The 13,640-nt window shown below is 36.6% G+C and overlaps 1 protein-coding gene across 1 annotated transcript in view; it reads left to right on the top strand.

Annotated features, from left to right (window-relative positions):
• Window positions 1–1,977: 1,977 nt before the first annotated feature.
• Window positions 1,978–13,640, top strand: part of LOC108574547 (netrin-1-like) — a 30,169-nt gene continuing 18,506 nt past the window's right edge. The window contains exons 1-2 of the mRNA XM_017937155.1: window positions 1,978–2,143; window positions 4,988–5,083. Of these exons, the coding sequence (XP_017792644.1) occupies window positions 1,978–2,143; window positions 4,988–5,083 (262 nt within the window). The remainder of the gene's footprint in view (window positions 2,144–4,987; window positions 5,084–13,640) is intronic.

Here is a 13,640-nt window from a genome sequence, read left to right as displayed (position 1 = left end):
GATCATTGATCATATTGTGATATTATAGTGTTCACAATATCGCTTTATAGTGAACTGAATATTATCATTTTGTGGCAGTTAACAATGTCTTCAATTAATTGTTAACAAAATCGTTTCTATACTCTGTCCAATTTAAGAATAACCTCGCTCTCGGACCGATTTTCGTCCGTTCTGCGCAGTTCCCGCAGTTAGACAGAGAGCGTAGCATAGGGTAGGACGGAGAAAAACGTAGGCGGTTAAGTGGGGGTTTGGGCGTTCTAGCCCCGCCTTAGGCACGTCCCATGCGCCGAAGCGAGGTTATTCTTAAGTTGGACAGAGTGTATACACTACCGGTCGAAAGTTTGGAATCATCTGCTACCTGTTGAATCTACTACTAATTCTTTATTGATTTGAAATTGATATTGTGGAGATCAACAGCACTTTACCTCATTTCAATTGGAATCATCTGCTACCTGTTGAATCTACTACTAATTCTTTATTGATTTGAAATTGATATTGCGGAGATTAACAGCACTTTACCTCATTTCGATTGATTTGAATGATAAAAAATTCGTTGGAAAATTATTATAAATGCTAACCTTTTTGGGGAATTTTTGTGCAACTTGCAGTGCACAGTGATTCCAAACATTTGGCCGGTAGTGTATACTCTGTTCAAAATTAGAGTAACCTCGCTTCGCGCGTGGGACGTGCCTAAAGCAGGGCTAGAACCACTGGAACGTCCAAACCCCCACTTAACTTCTCCGTCTTACCCTCTGCTACGCTCTCTGTCTATGCGCAGAACGGACGAGAATCGGTCCGAGAGCGAGGTTACTCTCATTTTGAACGACGTGTAGTGAATTGAATATTATCATATTTTGGCAATTAATAGTATTTTTAATTAATTGCTCGCAACTTCGTTTTTACAGTGAACTGAATATTATTCGTTATTAATTTTTAAGTGTTAAGTGTCAACGCATAAATTAAACTTCAAGTATTATTAGTTAGGATTTTTTCTATTTTTCCTAATGCGTTCCATTCGTCGTTGCAAACTGTAAATTAAAATTTTCTTAAAGTAAACGTTCAGCGTTAAATATCCAATTTCAGTTGAATTCAATTACAAGTGATAAAATAGATTATTACGACATAAATAAAAAGAATTTATAATATAATCCGTACACTTCATTATAAGCATGCATCAAAAAGCCAAAAAATGTCGAAAATTGCGAAATAGACAATTCGACCAATTTTTTTTCTGTTTTTATACTTAACACTGCTCCTAACATTCCGTTGTCGCCATTACTAATCATCATCCTCGCCACGTCCATTTACTATCACCTCCCCTTCAAAATTTTGCCATTTTTAAAAATTCGACATTTTTAGAATTTCGTCATCGAAACAGTTAGATCAAGTAGAACTGACAAATGAAACATATCTATCTAATAACTAATGAATTTTTATCTGTAAAATTGAATAGCCATAATTATACCTTTTGTCACTATTTCTTGTCCTCGTTGTCTTATTCCTTCGCGAATTCTATTATTTCGAATTACTTTAATTAAACGAATTTATGGTGAATTCAGATTATTAGTATTAAGTAAATATCAATTCACTTTAATTTTTGTATTATTAAAATTTGATAAAATCGAAATTTATTCAGGTTAATACCGTGTATGTATTTTCACAATTACTACTCGTATACCGTTTAATTTAATTTTATCATTATCATTACGATTTAGATTTATTAATATACGATTAAAAATATTAAGACATTTAGTACGAAAAAATACTCCAGTTTAAAGTGTCTCCGATACTTGTGTTCTATCGCTTGTTCTCAACTACTCGCACAATGTACCATCATCGTCCGAGGTATGTGCAGCACATTACAAAAGAGCCCTAAAATATTACCGAAAGAAAATTTGCAAACTTATAATACGAATTAATCTTTGTTTCTTTGACACAACTAATAATATAACTATAACTAACCATCCCTTATTTTGCATGTTGCGTGTTACAGCGTGTGACTGCCATCCGATCGGGGCCTCCGGGAAAACTTGTAACCAAAGTACCGGCCAATGCCCGTGTAAAGATGGTGTAACCGGTACCACTTGTAACAGATGTGCCAGAGGTTACCAGCAGAGTAGATCGCACATCGCACCCTGCATCAGTAAGTAAACAAAATTCCTCGAGTTCTGTGTCTTTGCATCAGTAAGTAAACAAAATTCCTCGAGTTCTGTGTATATAAATATATTACAGTTTAAATTTATCTTTCTAAAAATCGGCATATGTGATTTTTGTCGAAATTACTATGAAACAACTGAAAATGAAATTTTGAATATAATTATGTAATATTATTAATATAAATGAAGTCTTGTATAAAAAGATTTTTTGGCCATTTTCTGGCCATTTGTGGCGTTTAAGATCTATTTGTCCTAAATTACTAGGCTTGTATTTATAAATGTACCAAAATAATTTTGGTATAAATGGTAATTTGAAATCTAGTGACAGAAAATTATTGATAACCTAAATGCTCTCATAACAAATCAGTAGAATGCAAAAAAGTGTATAATACTGTTCCATGTTATAACTAGACTAACTCATATTTTTATGAGTATAATTTAAAAAAATAGAAGCTAGACAGGCAATTGTTTTATTCGCTAAATATGTATTAAATTTAGGTTTAATTACATATTTTGCTTATTATATGCATTCTGTGTATTTTCGTGTCTTCAAATTTTCCATGTATGCATAAAAATCTGCAGTCCTTGTAATCCTTTCGCGACGGCGGAACTAGGCACCAGTGCGCCACTAACGGACGGGTCGTCGTGCCGTTAGTGCACACCATGAATGTCTCGCGTTTTTCGAGCTCCCAGTGTGTCCGTGTAAAATCTTAGAGGATTTCGTTGGAACAGCAGAGGACTGTGGATGCCGGATATAACCGGCGCTAGCCAGAGTGAAGCATTTAGCGGATGCCGGATATAACCGGCGCTAGCCAGTGTGAAACATTTAGCGGATGCCGGATATAACCGGCGCTAGCCAGTGTGAAGCATTTAGCGGATGCCGGATATAACCGGCGCTAGCCAGTGTGAAGCATTTAGCGGATGCCGGATATAACCGGCGCTAGCCAGTGTGAAGCATTTAGCGGATGCCGGATATAACCGGCGCTAGCCAGTGTGAAGCATTTAGCTGATGCCGGATATAACCGGCGCTAGCCAGTGTGAAGCATTTAGCTGATGCCGGATATAACCGGCGCTGGTCGCGAAAGGGTTAAGAAAATAACCTTTTAAACTTGAAAACTAACAATTGTCATAATTTGGTAATTCAGTCATATCTAGAACTACACGTTGAATTATTGTTTTACATTGCAATATATTCGAATTGAGTTTTATAAACTACTCTCTCTTGTTCAGTAAACAAATTCACCGTTCAGCTTTGAAAATTTCGCATCAGATATAATAGCAGATTACCAACTTTCCACGTTGCTGATGATCAAAGTTGACTGCGCGTGTACCAAATTATTTCCAGCATATTGCACTGCGCCATTTCCTACATAGTTCGTCTTGACTTATTATACACATAAGGATTCTCCTATCAGACCTGAAGCTCTCTTCGATACAACAAAGAAAGTTAACGAAGAAATATTTTTCTATTATTATTCGTTAAACGCCCGAATAAAAATTATTCTCGTAAGGTCCACGATGGAAGTGTGTGAATAATAACAAACGTATATAATTTCATGACTTACGCATAAATAACAATGTGTAATAAATTGAAATCCGAAACTGCGATGAATCATATAATTCTATGGTTATAATTACAATTCTATAATTATAATTGTATGATAAATTATATTAAGAAGAACTCGCAAACGATTATACTAATAAAACGTACAATCTATTAAAAAATTGTGAAGCACGACAGTCTGAGATTTGTACATCTACCGAAGAGACTTAACGCTAGAAATACCAGCCGGGTCAAAAATGACCCATCGGCGACTTTCCAAAAGTGAATTTCCATGTAAGTAAAACGCGATTGGAAAATTAGATTTATATCGATACAAATAGAAGCTTACACGTAGAAAATAAATTCGAAAAAGTTAAAAACGACAATACTTACCAGTATGGAGCAATCACTTTTTTTTTTTTTTCGAAAATTGCTAATGGGTCATTTTTGACCCTGCCGGTAGTTCTAGTGTTACAGAGTACAAAGTATTCATAGTACACTGCTAAAATTTGAAAACAAAGTGACGAGGGGTACACAATACATCCTGCTCGCCGAAAAACTTGCAACACCTTAGAAATGAAATCGCACAAATCTGAAATTTGCATATATTGTTCTTCTTACCGAAGTGGAAGAATGATTAAAATTTGATTGAAAAAATGTCATTTTTTCCTCGGAGCAGCCCAAAGAAAACATATATGATTTCCAGATTTGTACAACCCAAATTTCCAAGTGTTGCAATTTTTTTTTATAAAACTTTCTTGCAATTTCTTTGATAAAAAAAAAAGAAGCACTTTCAGCGAATACATGTTCCTGTATCACTCGATAAATTCAATCGTCTGAAATAAACATTAAGCAACACAATCGCTCAGCCAAGCCAGTAGTAGAAAGCAACGAAATACATAAGTAACCCAAATTACAGCGAAACATTATTTATAAATCACGCGGCATCTTGCGAAACATGCGAGATCTCTCGGAACGGTTCCATTAATACTTTAAACGGCAAAGGATCAGCCCGGTGAAAGAAGAGAGAGAGAGAGAGAGAGAGAACAAAAAAAGAAAGATCTCTCGAAATTTTCGACCGTAGCCGTCCTGTTTTTAAAGGCGATCGATCGATCAATTGGAGGAACACGCGACCGTTCGAGCGTGTAGTATCGCACGATCGCTCGTCCAATTAGGTGAAATTTGCGAATACGAAAGAGGAAACCATGTAGGCCTTTTAGAAGAGGTATGAGCCGTATTTAGCGCAACTCCACAACCAACAATCACACGTTTATTTTCCTTCTCGCAGAAATACCGAGGGTTGTGCAGACTCAAGGCACGGCCGGCGAGGAGAGCGGTGAACACGAAGATGACGACGACGAGCACGGCTACGACGAACGAGCTGGTAAGTAAATGTCAAGTAAACCAATCTGACTTGCCTCGTAAGGCTGCTTTGACTCTCGATACTTAACGTAGAAAATGACACCGCGTCTGTGTGAAAGGTGCGCGTTTTTATCAGCCGTTTACGCGGTCTCGGCCGATAAGTGGTCTTCCTACTGTGACCGATTGAAAAAAAAACAATTTTTTTTTTTTGCATTTTCTTGTAGTTTAACATTTGGAAAATATGTCGAGAATGTTTTGAAGCTTGATTCTCGAAATTGACAGAGATACATGCCTCCGAAGGAAGTGGTTTTGTATAGTCTTAACCCCGTAACTCTTTGGGGCACAGTGGGGTAAAAAGTGTCCCACCTTTTTAGCACTTACATATGCACAGTGGGATGTTTTTCATCCCACGTTGAAGCATTAAGAAAAAACTAATGTAATTTAACCTGTTTTCACAAATTTCACGGTGAGATTATTTATGTCCCACTTAATAATTAATTATCTCAACATTTTTTTTTTAAGTTTTAGTTGTTTTATGTCGTAATTCTTACCTGCTTTGTTACATTTTTGAAAAATAAAATTCCTGTGCAACTATAATCTGTTTTTGTGTTAAAATTCTGTGCTTCAAAGAGTTAACCTATAACAACGTGTGAGACTCGCGGCAGAGATTCTGGTGAAGATGTGAGAAAAACAGTTATATTAGTAAGAAAAATTCATTCTAATCCTAACTTTCGTTTGAATTTGCAATACTGAGGATTGCTAAATGTAACTAATCTGTAACAGATTACTTTTTGTTACTTGATACAGTACTAAAACATTAAATGGCCGACGCTTAGGTGCACAGTCGGAAAAGAAATCATACGTTAAGGGGTTAAACTGTAGTTGAAACTTAAAAAATTCAAGCATTAATTATCAGTGATTCAAGTTACTACAGTAACGTGTAAACGTTGAAATTATCATTTTACTGTCGTCCAAAAGTACTTTCGACGACGTGCAAGTTTCCACGAAGCGACGCTTCTCTCACAGTAACTTTTGTCGTACATTTTTTTAGGTTAGGTCCATATTTTTCATTTTTAAGCCACGCGCAACATAAAAGTAGGTACCATTTGTTTATTGTGATAAAAAATGCGACATTTAAACAATTATAGTAATTTATTATCCAACAATACTTAATAAAAGGCTTCACAAACAGTGCACTTCGAAATTTAAGATGAACAAACGACACTCAATATTGTTTTGTAAAGAAAACTATACTATATCAATCAGCGCGTGAAACTTTCATCAAAGAAACAACACCATACAAGGAGAGAAATATAAAAAAGAAAAATTACAATCTGCTTCAAAAAATTTTCAACTTTTTCAGATCACCCTACAATTAAAATTCGCCTTCACATTCACTTGATGACGCAAAGTCAAGCTTAAGTACCTTTTATTTTTACTTCGATATTTATTAAGAAAAAAAAAATCACACCATAATATTCCAATAATAATACTAAATTTAAGCTAAAGCTACCCATTATCAACGAATTTTCTACGGAAAAGAAAAATTGTAGAAAAACGAAGGCACAGATGGGAGAGAGATACACGGGAGGAAGAACGGTGAAACGTTTCTCTCCACCGTAACGGGAAAGGAATCTCGCTTATTTGTAATTTCCGTTATAATATTTTCACAAGCAGAAATGTTTCACGGCACACACGGGGAAAAGGTAGGAAGTTTATTCGGATATAAACTCCCTTGCCACGTGGCAGTATGGAATGTAAGCACAATATTAATTTGGCAGACGGAGAGTGAGAAAGACAGAGTGCGAGAGGAAGGGAATAGAGGGTTGGAATGTCTAGCCGCTTGGTCGCAACCTCTCAGCCACCCTAATGGCTTAATTAAAACTACCCTCACTTGCAGCTTGCCCATTTGCTTGGAATTTCCAACGGCCTACTTGTACCTCCGTATGAACATAAAGTTTACCGTTTTTATTTACACGTGCACACGTAGCAATAAATCGCTCCATCAAACCATTTGCTCCCTGGCTGTCGCGTACTTACCCACCTATAGTTCGTGTACAGTGGGTGGGGTGATCGAATTATCAGAGCCACCTGTAAGAAATTCACGGTTTTGACGTCGTAACGATTCATTTCCAGATGGAAACCTTTGTTACAACGAATTCTTGTTATTTTTTTTTTTCTTTATTTTTGAGAAGCGTTGATTTTTACAAATTGCAAATACACACTTGGCGGTCACTTCGGGCGATATTATCTGTCGAGTAGGACGTTATTCTGTATCGGTATTGCAGATCGCCACTTGAGAACCACGTGTTACAGTTTCGGTGGTTTGTAGATCTTGAGAGTTTTAATTTTTGTTGCTGCGTTTTCGCTAATTATAACGCACAGTGAATTACTTGAAACGTGTCGAGAAAAGAATCGAGACTAGCGCTACCAAATGCTCACTTTATTGGTACTTCTTAACACATTGCGTATGGGTCACGAGATATCTCGTTTTAATGTTTCTTCATACGCGCGTATCGACGACTCAAGAAATTAAAAATAGATTTTTTTGTTACGTTACCAAGGCAACGAAGCCCTGCATATTTTTATGACAAATGATTAGCGAATTAAAAAAAAAAAAAAAGTAAAGTCTCTTCGTCCAATGGAAAAAGGATCGAAACCAGATATAGTTGCAAATTATGCCGAATACCGTTGCACAAAGGAGAATGCTTCACCACATATCATACTCTGAAGCATTATTCAAGTTTGTAAAATAAATGATAATTAATTGATTTAATTTTATTTATATGATAAATAATAGTTCAAATGTAAAAAAGCCTACATACTAAATTAGATGTACAAGAAATATGTAGTAATATTTAAGAATACTTTATAAATGAAAAATAAAAAAGTGCATGTATGCATTGTACGGGCCCTGGGAGCGCGTTGAACGAGCAGAGTGCCGTACGCAATGTGTTAACTGTACTTTTTGTACCTACATAAGGTAAGTTTAAGTGTTTCGTGTATCTTTAGTGAACGATCGTTAACTGAAAATTGTCTGGTGCGAAAACCTTGGTATTGTGATTTTATTTCTACGGAAAAACGAAATACATATTTTTCGTATTGTGGCTCTAATAATTTGATCACCCCCTGTGCATCGACTAGCGACTCTCTTTTTTTTTATTTTTAATTTCGACGGTTTGACGATCGTCATGAATACAGATTTTCCACCCCGAATTCAACTTTTTGCAAATCAAATTCACCCCATTTGCAAATCAAATTTACTCTCTTTTTTATATTTTGCTCCAACCTGAAATCACAATTTAAAGGGAATTTACTGTTTCCCGGAAATTGCGAGAATTTCAGGCAAGTTAAATGTCGATATAACTGAAGTCTGTCTAGAGACTGTTTACGTAGATATTTAGTAAATAGTAGAATTGCTGGGATTTCGGGAAATGTGGAATTTGATTTGCAGAAGGGTGAATTTGGAGTGCAAAATCTGTATTTGCAAGATAATTGTGAGTTTGTGATAGCGTACAGTATATGTGTTGTCTAATCAGCAATGAAATAGATCGTCCCCTAAGTTCCTGTCGAATTTTCTAATTTAGATCAATATTTTCAACTAAACTTCAAATTTGATGAAAAGAGAAAAAATAGAAGCGATTTCTCGTTCCATAACTTTCTCCTACTTTTTTCATTTTCACTCTTGGGAGGATCATTATGTCGTCGTTGTAGAATTTGCCTGGATTTTTATTAGAATATTTCTGAAACATTAAACAACCTCTAACGACAAGAGAGCACGTTTCGAAATATGAAAAGAAATTGAAGCAAACGGAATCTGAAATTACATTACCAAAATTAATATTATTTTAGGAATACTGAAATTATACTACTTATTATACGATATTTTGTAGTAATTATTTTTATCATTGTGTAATTGTTACCATAAAATATTTATTAACTTCTTGTCATCATTAGAACAATTAACATTATTTTATTTATTTTTCACATTTAAAGCAAGCTAACAGAAAATCGAGTCAATTTAAATTTCCAATAAAAATAAGATGAATCTAATATTTTGCCTGTGAAAAAATGTATTCAAAACAGGAATTATTTTCCAAAGCTTCTTAATTTTATTCCAAATTAAAATTCATTCAATCCAAATCCTACGTAATACATCAAAATTCAAAAACCTTTTTGTCTAACAGTAAAGAAAACTTCATCTCCTTATTAATACTGAAATTTTGCTTATAAAAAAAAAATGCCTCCTATTGTAATTTATCGAAGCGAGCAAATCGATTAGAAAATCAATTAGAATTGAAAAACGCGAAGTATTGTCTGACTGTTATTTTTTATCTCTCCCCTCCTATTAATGTCACCGCGGTGATATTAGCAAACGTGAACTATGGCTATCATTGGCAAAAGGAGCATGTTTGAGTATAACTACTATAAATAACAAAGTATTATCCTGTCCCAGGACATGTTCAATAGTTGGATCAAGTATCGTATCATTGCCTCGAGATTCCAGTTACTTCTACTGTTACATATCGCTGTCTCGACGCGATAATTTGCAGATAACACGAGTTCAACTTTATAAGAGCAGATACAGTCGTTGCCGCTGATGAATGACGCATTCCCATCGAACAAGACACACAGAGAGCCACATTTACGAATAATATTGTTATTAGAGAGGAACAAAGGAACGTGGACGCATCCTGAGAGAAGCAGCTCTCCGTATAATTTGCAACTTTTTCCTGTATAATGTCTGTAATTACCGACAATATAAGATTTTTTCGAAGTGCCGACTTTGCAGTTTCTCGATAACAGTATCAAATACGCTTCTTCCTGAAATTAGCCAGAGGACATATTTTCGGTCTGTGAATTGCACCCACGGAATAAAATTTTTGCGCGAAATTTCTGTAAAATAATGTTTTGCGAGGAAAACTTGTGAAAATGAATTTTTCTTATCTCTGCTCTGTTCAAAATTAACGTTCTCTTCTGTCAGAAAAATTACTCCGACTCCGCGTAGGGTGGGCGTAAAATTCACTAAAAGTATCTACGTTTTCCGCAACGATATATTCCACTCAGAATCTATGTCTACGTTAATCGGATGTCGCTTGCAAAGGTGTACGTTGGAGGTCTCGGTAAGAGTGAGGATGCGTCGTCCTGCCGATCCCTGTCCACCCCTACGCGAACAGGCCTAGGGAGAGACCCAAAGGGGCGGAGTCACCCCCACCGAGCGCGCTGGGCCTCGCTTCGAGGTGCTCGCTTCACCTTCTTCGGGACGGATTTTCTCACACTCCGGCTGCTCTTTGGAAACAGTTTCAAGCGCAAAATAATCTCTGTGATATAATCTTTTTTAAGGAAAAGTTGTTAGAGGCGCTGTTATTCTGAAAATGAATTTTTCTTATCTCTACTGTGACGACTGATCCGCCGGCGATCGGGTCCGACACGCGTGAGTGCGTGTGTGGTGCGTACCGGCGCGGCATGAGCGAGTTTGTGCGTGTGTGAGTGTTAGCGAAAAGCGAAGCGTGAAGAGGCACGCGGGCCCCGGGCCCGGGACAAGAAGGCAGTTAAAGGTAGCGCGCCGAGCTGGCTATGCGACAGAGAGTATACTTTTTTCCTAACGAATTGATCCCACACTATTATCTGCAGAATGAACGTTCTTTTCGGCTCCTCTTTGGAAACAGTTTTAAACGCAAAACAATTTTTGCGAAATAACTATTTTGCAAAGAAAAGTTGTCGGAAGATTAAATGTTTCACGTAAACACTTAATTTTTCTTGTCTGTTCGAAATTAATGCTCTCTTATTCTCCTCTTTTGAATTCTCTCCCTTCACTTGCTCTCTTTCTTTATCGTTCACTGTGTTCTTACGCACTTTCCCTTCTTTTCTGTGCTACTTTTTATTCGATATTTCTGCACCGCCTCTCTTCCATGTTTCAACAATTGAACACAATGAATCACAAGAGTTGAGTTCGAAATTATTGTCATCCAGTCGTAAATTTACAGTATTCGTGTTGACAAGGGAACGTCTCGAGGTGATAATCACCGAAATCGACGAAACTTGGTAAATGGTAGTTCTGAAAGAAATATTTGGCTCTTTTTTTTATCGGCTATCGTGAAAAATTGAAAGGGTGAAAAAGATCGCTTTCAAAGATCGGGGCAATAATCATATTTAAAAGGGCAGAGAGAGAGGGGAAAAGAGAGTTCTCTCTCTTCAAGGTGAGAGAGGATAGAGAGAGAGAGAGAGAGAGAGAGAGACAGATGCCAGGGGTGCGAGGGAGAAGGCATAGAAAGAAGCTCTCTCTCTCTCTCTCTCTCTCTCTCTCTTTCTCTCTAGACGGAGTTCAGGGAGAGAGAGAAAGCGAGAGAGATTTTAGATTAGTAATCAGGCACTCTTAACCACTTGTCTAACAAGACTCTTGTTGTACTTACTGTGCAGAGCTCAGGAGTTTGCTCCCGCGGTGGTAAAGGGGCAAGAGGAGAAAGGAAATATGTACTTCACTTGCACCGTCCGAATATTCCGCCACGTGGTGTTATATGATCCGATTCGTCGATATTATCACATTCGGCCAATAACGACAATACGTGTGCCCTATTTCTATTATTGTGTTAGAGAAGGTGGACTTATGGGAATACATATAACCCAATCAGACCTGCATTCCTTCCAGGGGCAAACTCCTGAACTCTACACAGTACTCAGCTTTCTTCGTAGAGGTATTTTATGAGAATGCATGTACCTCTACTGTACAATGCACTTTTATTTCAGCCTAATGAGCTGGTATGTTAATCGACCGAATTCAATATGAATTCATGATACATCAGATTCGATGTAAAATCATGTTGCATAAGATTCGTGTTAGATTTATAAGTCAGTTAGATATAACAAAAATTAATCTAAAGCCTTACTAGGAAGTATATATTTCTCTTATATACGTTCGAAGAAATCCGTTTAGCTTTACCACCTCTGTTTAGTAAAGATCTAAATGTTTATGATACGTGACAAAAGGCCCTTCGGTCCCAAGCGGGGTCGTTGGCAATATTAGGGCGTTGCGTAGGAGCATTCTCAGTCTGTATACAGTGCTCTTGCCATCAAGTAGAAAAACGAACCTTCCTTGTGTCAAATAAAAGTTTATAGTTTAAAGAATAAGGATTGTTAAATAATTAACAACTCCCATAACTCCCATAATCCAATAGTATCTCGAAGATTATCAGAGACACGACATAATAACATGCAATTGTTGAAGAATATTTTGCCAGATCACGTGGCTCATCACTTTTTAACGCAAGACAGGGCGCCAGAGGTATTGTATGCTTATCTTTGTAACTTATTTGATAAATCTATCAAATATTACAATTTCTATTTTTAATATTACGTAGGAATTGTATTCTCAATCACGTGACAAGGTTGGTGTAATGTTCGCCAGCGTGCCAAATTTCACAGAATTTTATTCGGAGGACGTTAACAAAGGAATGGAATGCATACGTTTATTAAATGAAATTATTGGTAATATACTTGTAGTCAGAGCCAAAATTTATGACTGTACAAGAAAGCTTAAAAATATTTGCTATTTTTAATTTTCGGAGCAATTTCCACCCCTTCGCTATAGACGACTGCCAACATAAAATAAAATATATCTATTACTCTCATCTTCAAGGGGAATTTCACCCTTTCGATATAGACGATTACCGATAAAATAAAATACGCGTCGAATATTTTTTCAAAACTATCATACATCAAAGTTTCATCGAAATCGGTGATTATCACTCCGGGATGTTCCCTCGTAAGTTCATGCAACGAACGATATATTTATTTCTACACGGTTTCGTTGGCTCAGTATTGCACGCCCATATACTCGAGTCCGTTGGTAAATTATTTGGACTTGTTAGCTCGAGGAACGAGCAAAGGAAAAAATCTGAACGGGGCAACTGAATACCTTACGAGTACCTAAAACCGTCATTGAACCTACTGGTTTTATGCTTAAGTGGAATTGCACTCTCGAGTGACAAGCCGGTGTGCACACGTTGTGTGTCGATTGCAATGTGGGATTTCGTCTGCGGACTTACAATCGTTCTCCAGTGCTCGGTCGATAATCAATAATGTTCGAGTGTTTTGAAATGAACTAACTCTGTCTATGGGCGCAATGAAACGGGGAACGGGTGATTCACGGGGGTTCATAAACGTTATAATCGAATTAATGCGATCCACGAAAGCAACTGAATGCTGCTTAGGCGACGGAAGCTGATTTTTTTAACGTTCGTTCGATTTAATCGTCGGTGTAGAAATTTTCTAATTAACCCTCTGTAGCTTCGATAAAATTATAATCGAACATTTCATACTTGTTGCTTATTTAAAACAGCAATTTCTGAAAAATTCTTGAGTTTGAAAATTGATTTGAATTTGAAAATTATTTTTACTGTTAATTAACACTAAAACTACCGACCGGGTCAAAATGACCATTAGCATCTTTCGAAAAAACGTGAATGTTCTATATTGGTAAGTATTATCGCTTGTAACTTTCCGAATTTATATTCTACCATTTGTATCGGTATGAATCGAATTTTCCAATCACGGTTTACTTACATAAAAATTCACTTTTG

The sequence above is a fragment of the Habropoda laboriosa genome, unplaced genomic scaffold (assembly GCF_001263275.1).
Source record: "Habropoda laboriosa isolate 0110345459 unplaced genomic scaffold, ASM126327v1 scaffold175, whole genome shotgun sequence".
Taxonomy (NCBI): Eukaryota; Metazoa; Arthropoda; class Insecta; order Hymenoptera; family Apidae; genus Habropoda; species Habropoda laboriosa.
Note: the sequence above shows the minus strand (reverse complement) of the source record. Positions and strands in the feature narration are given on the sequence as shown.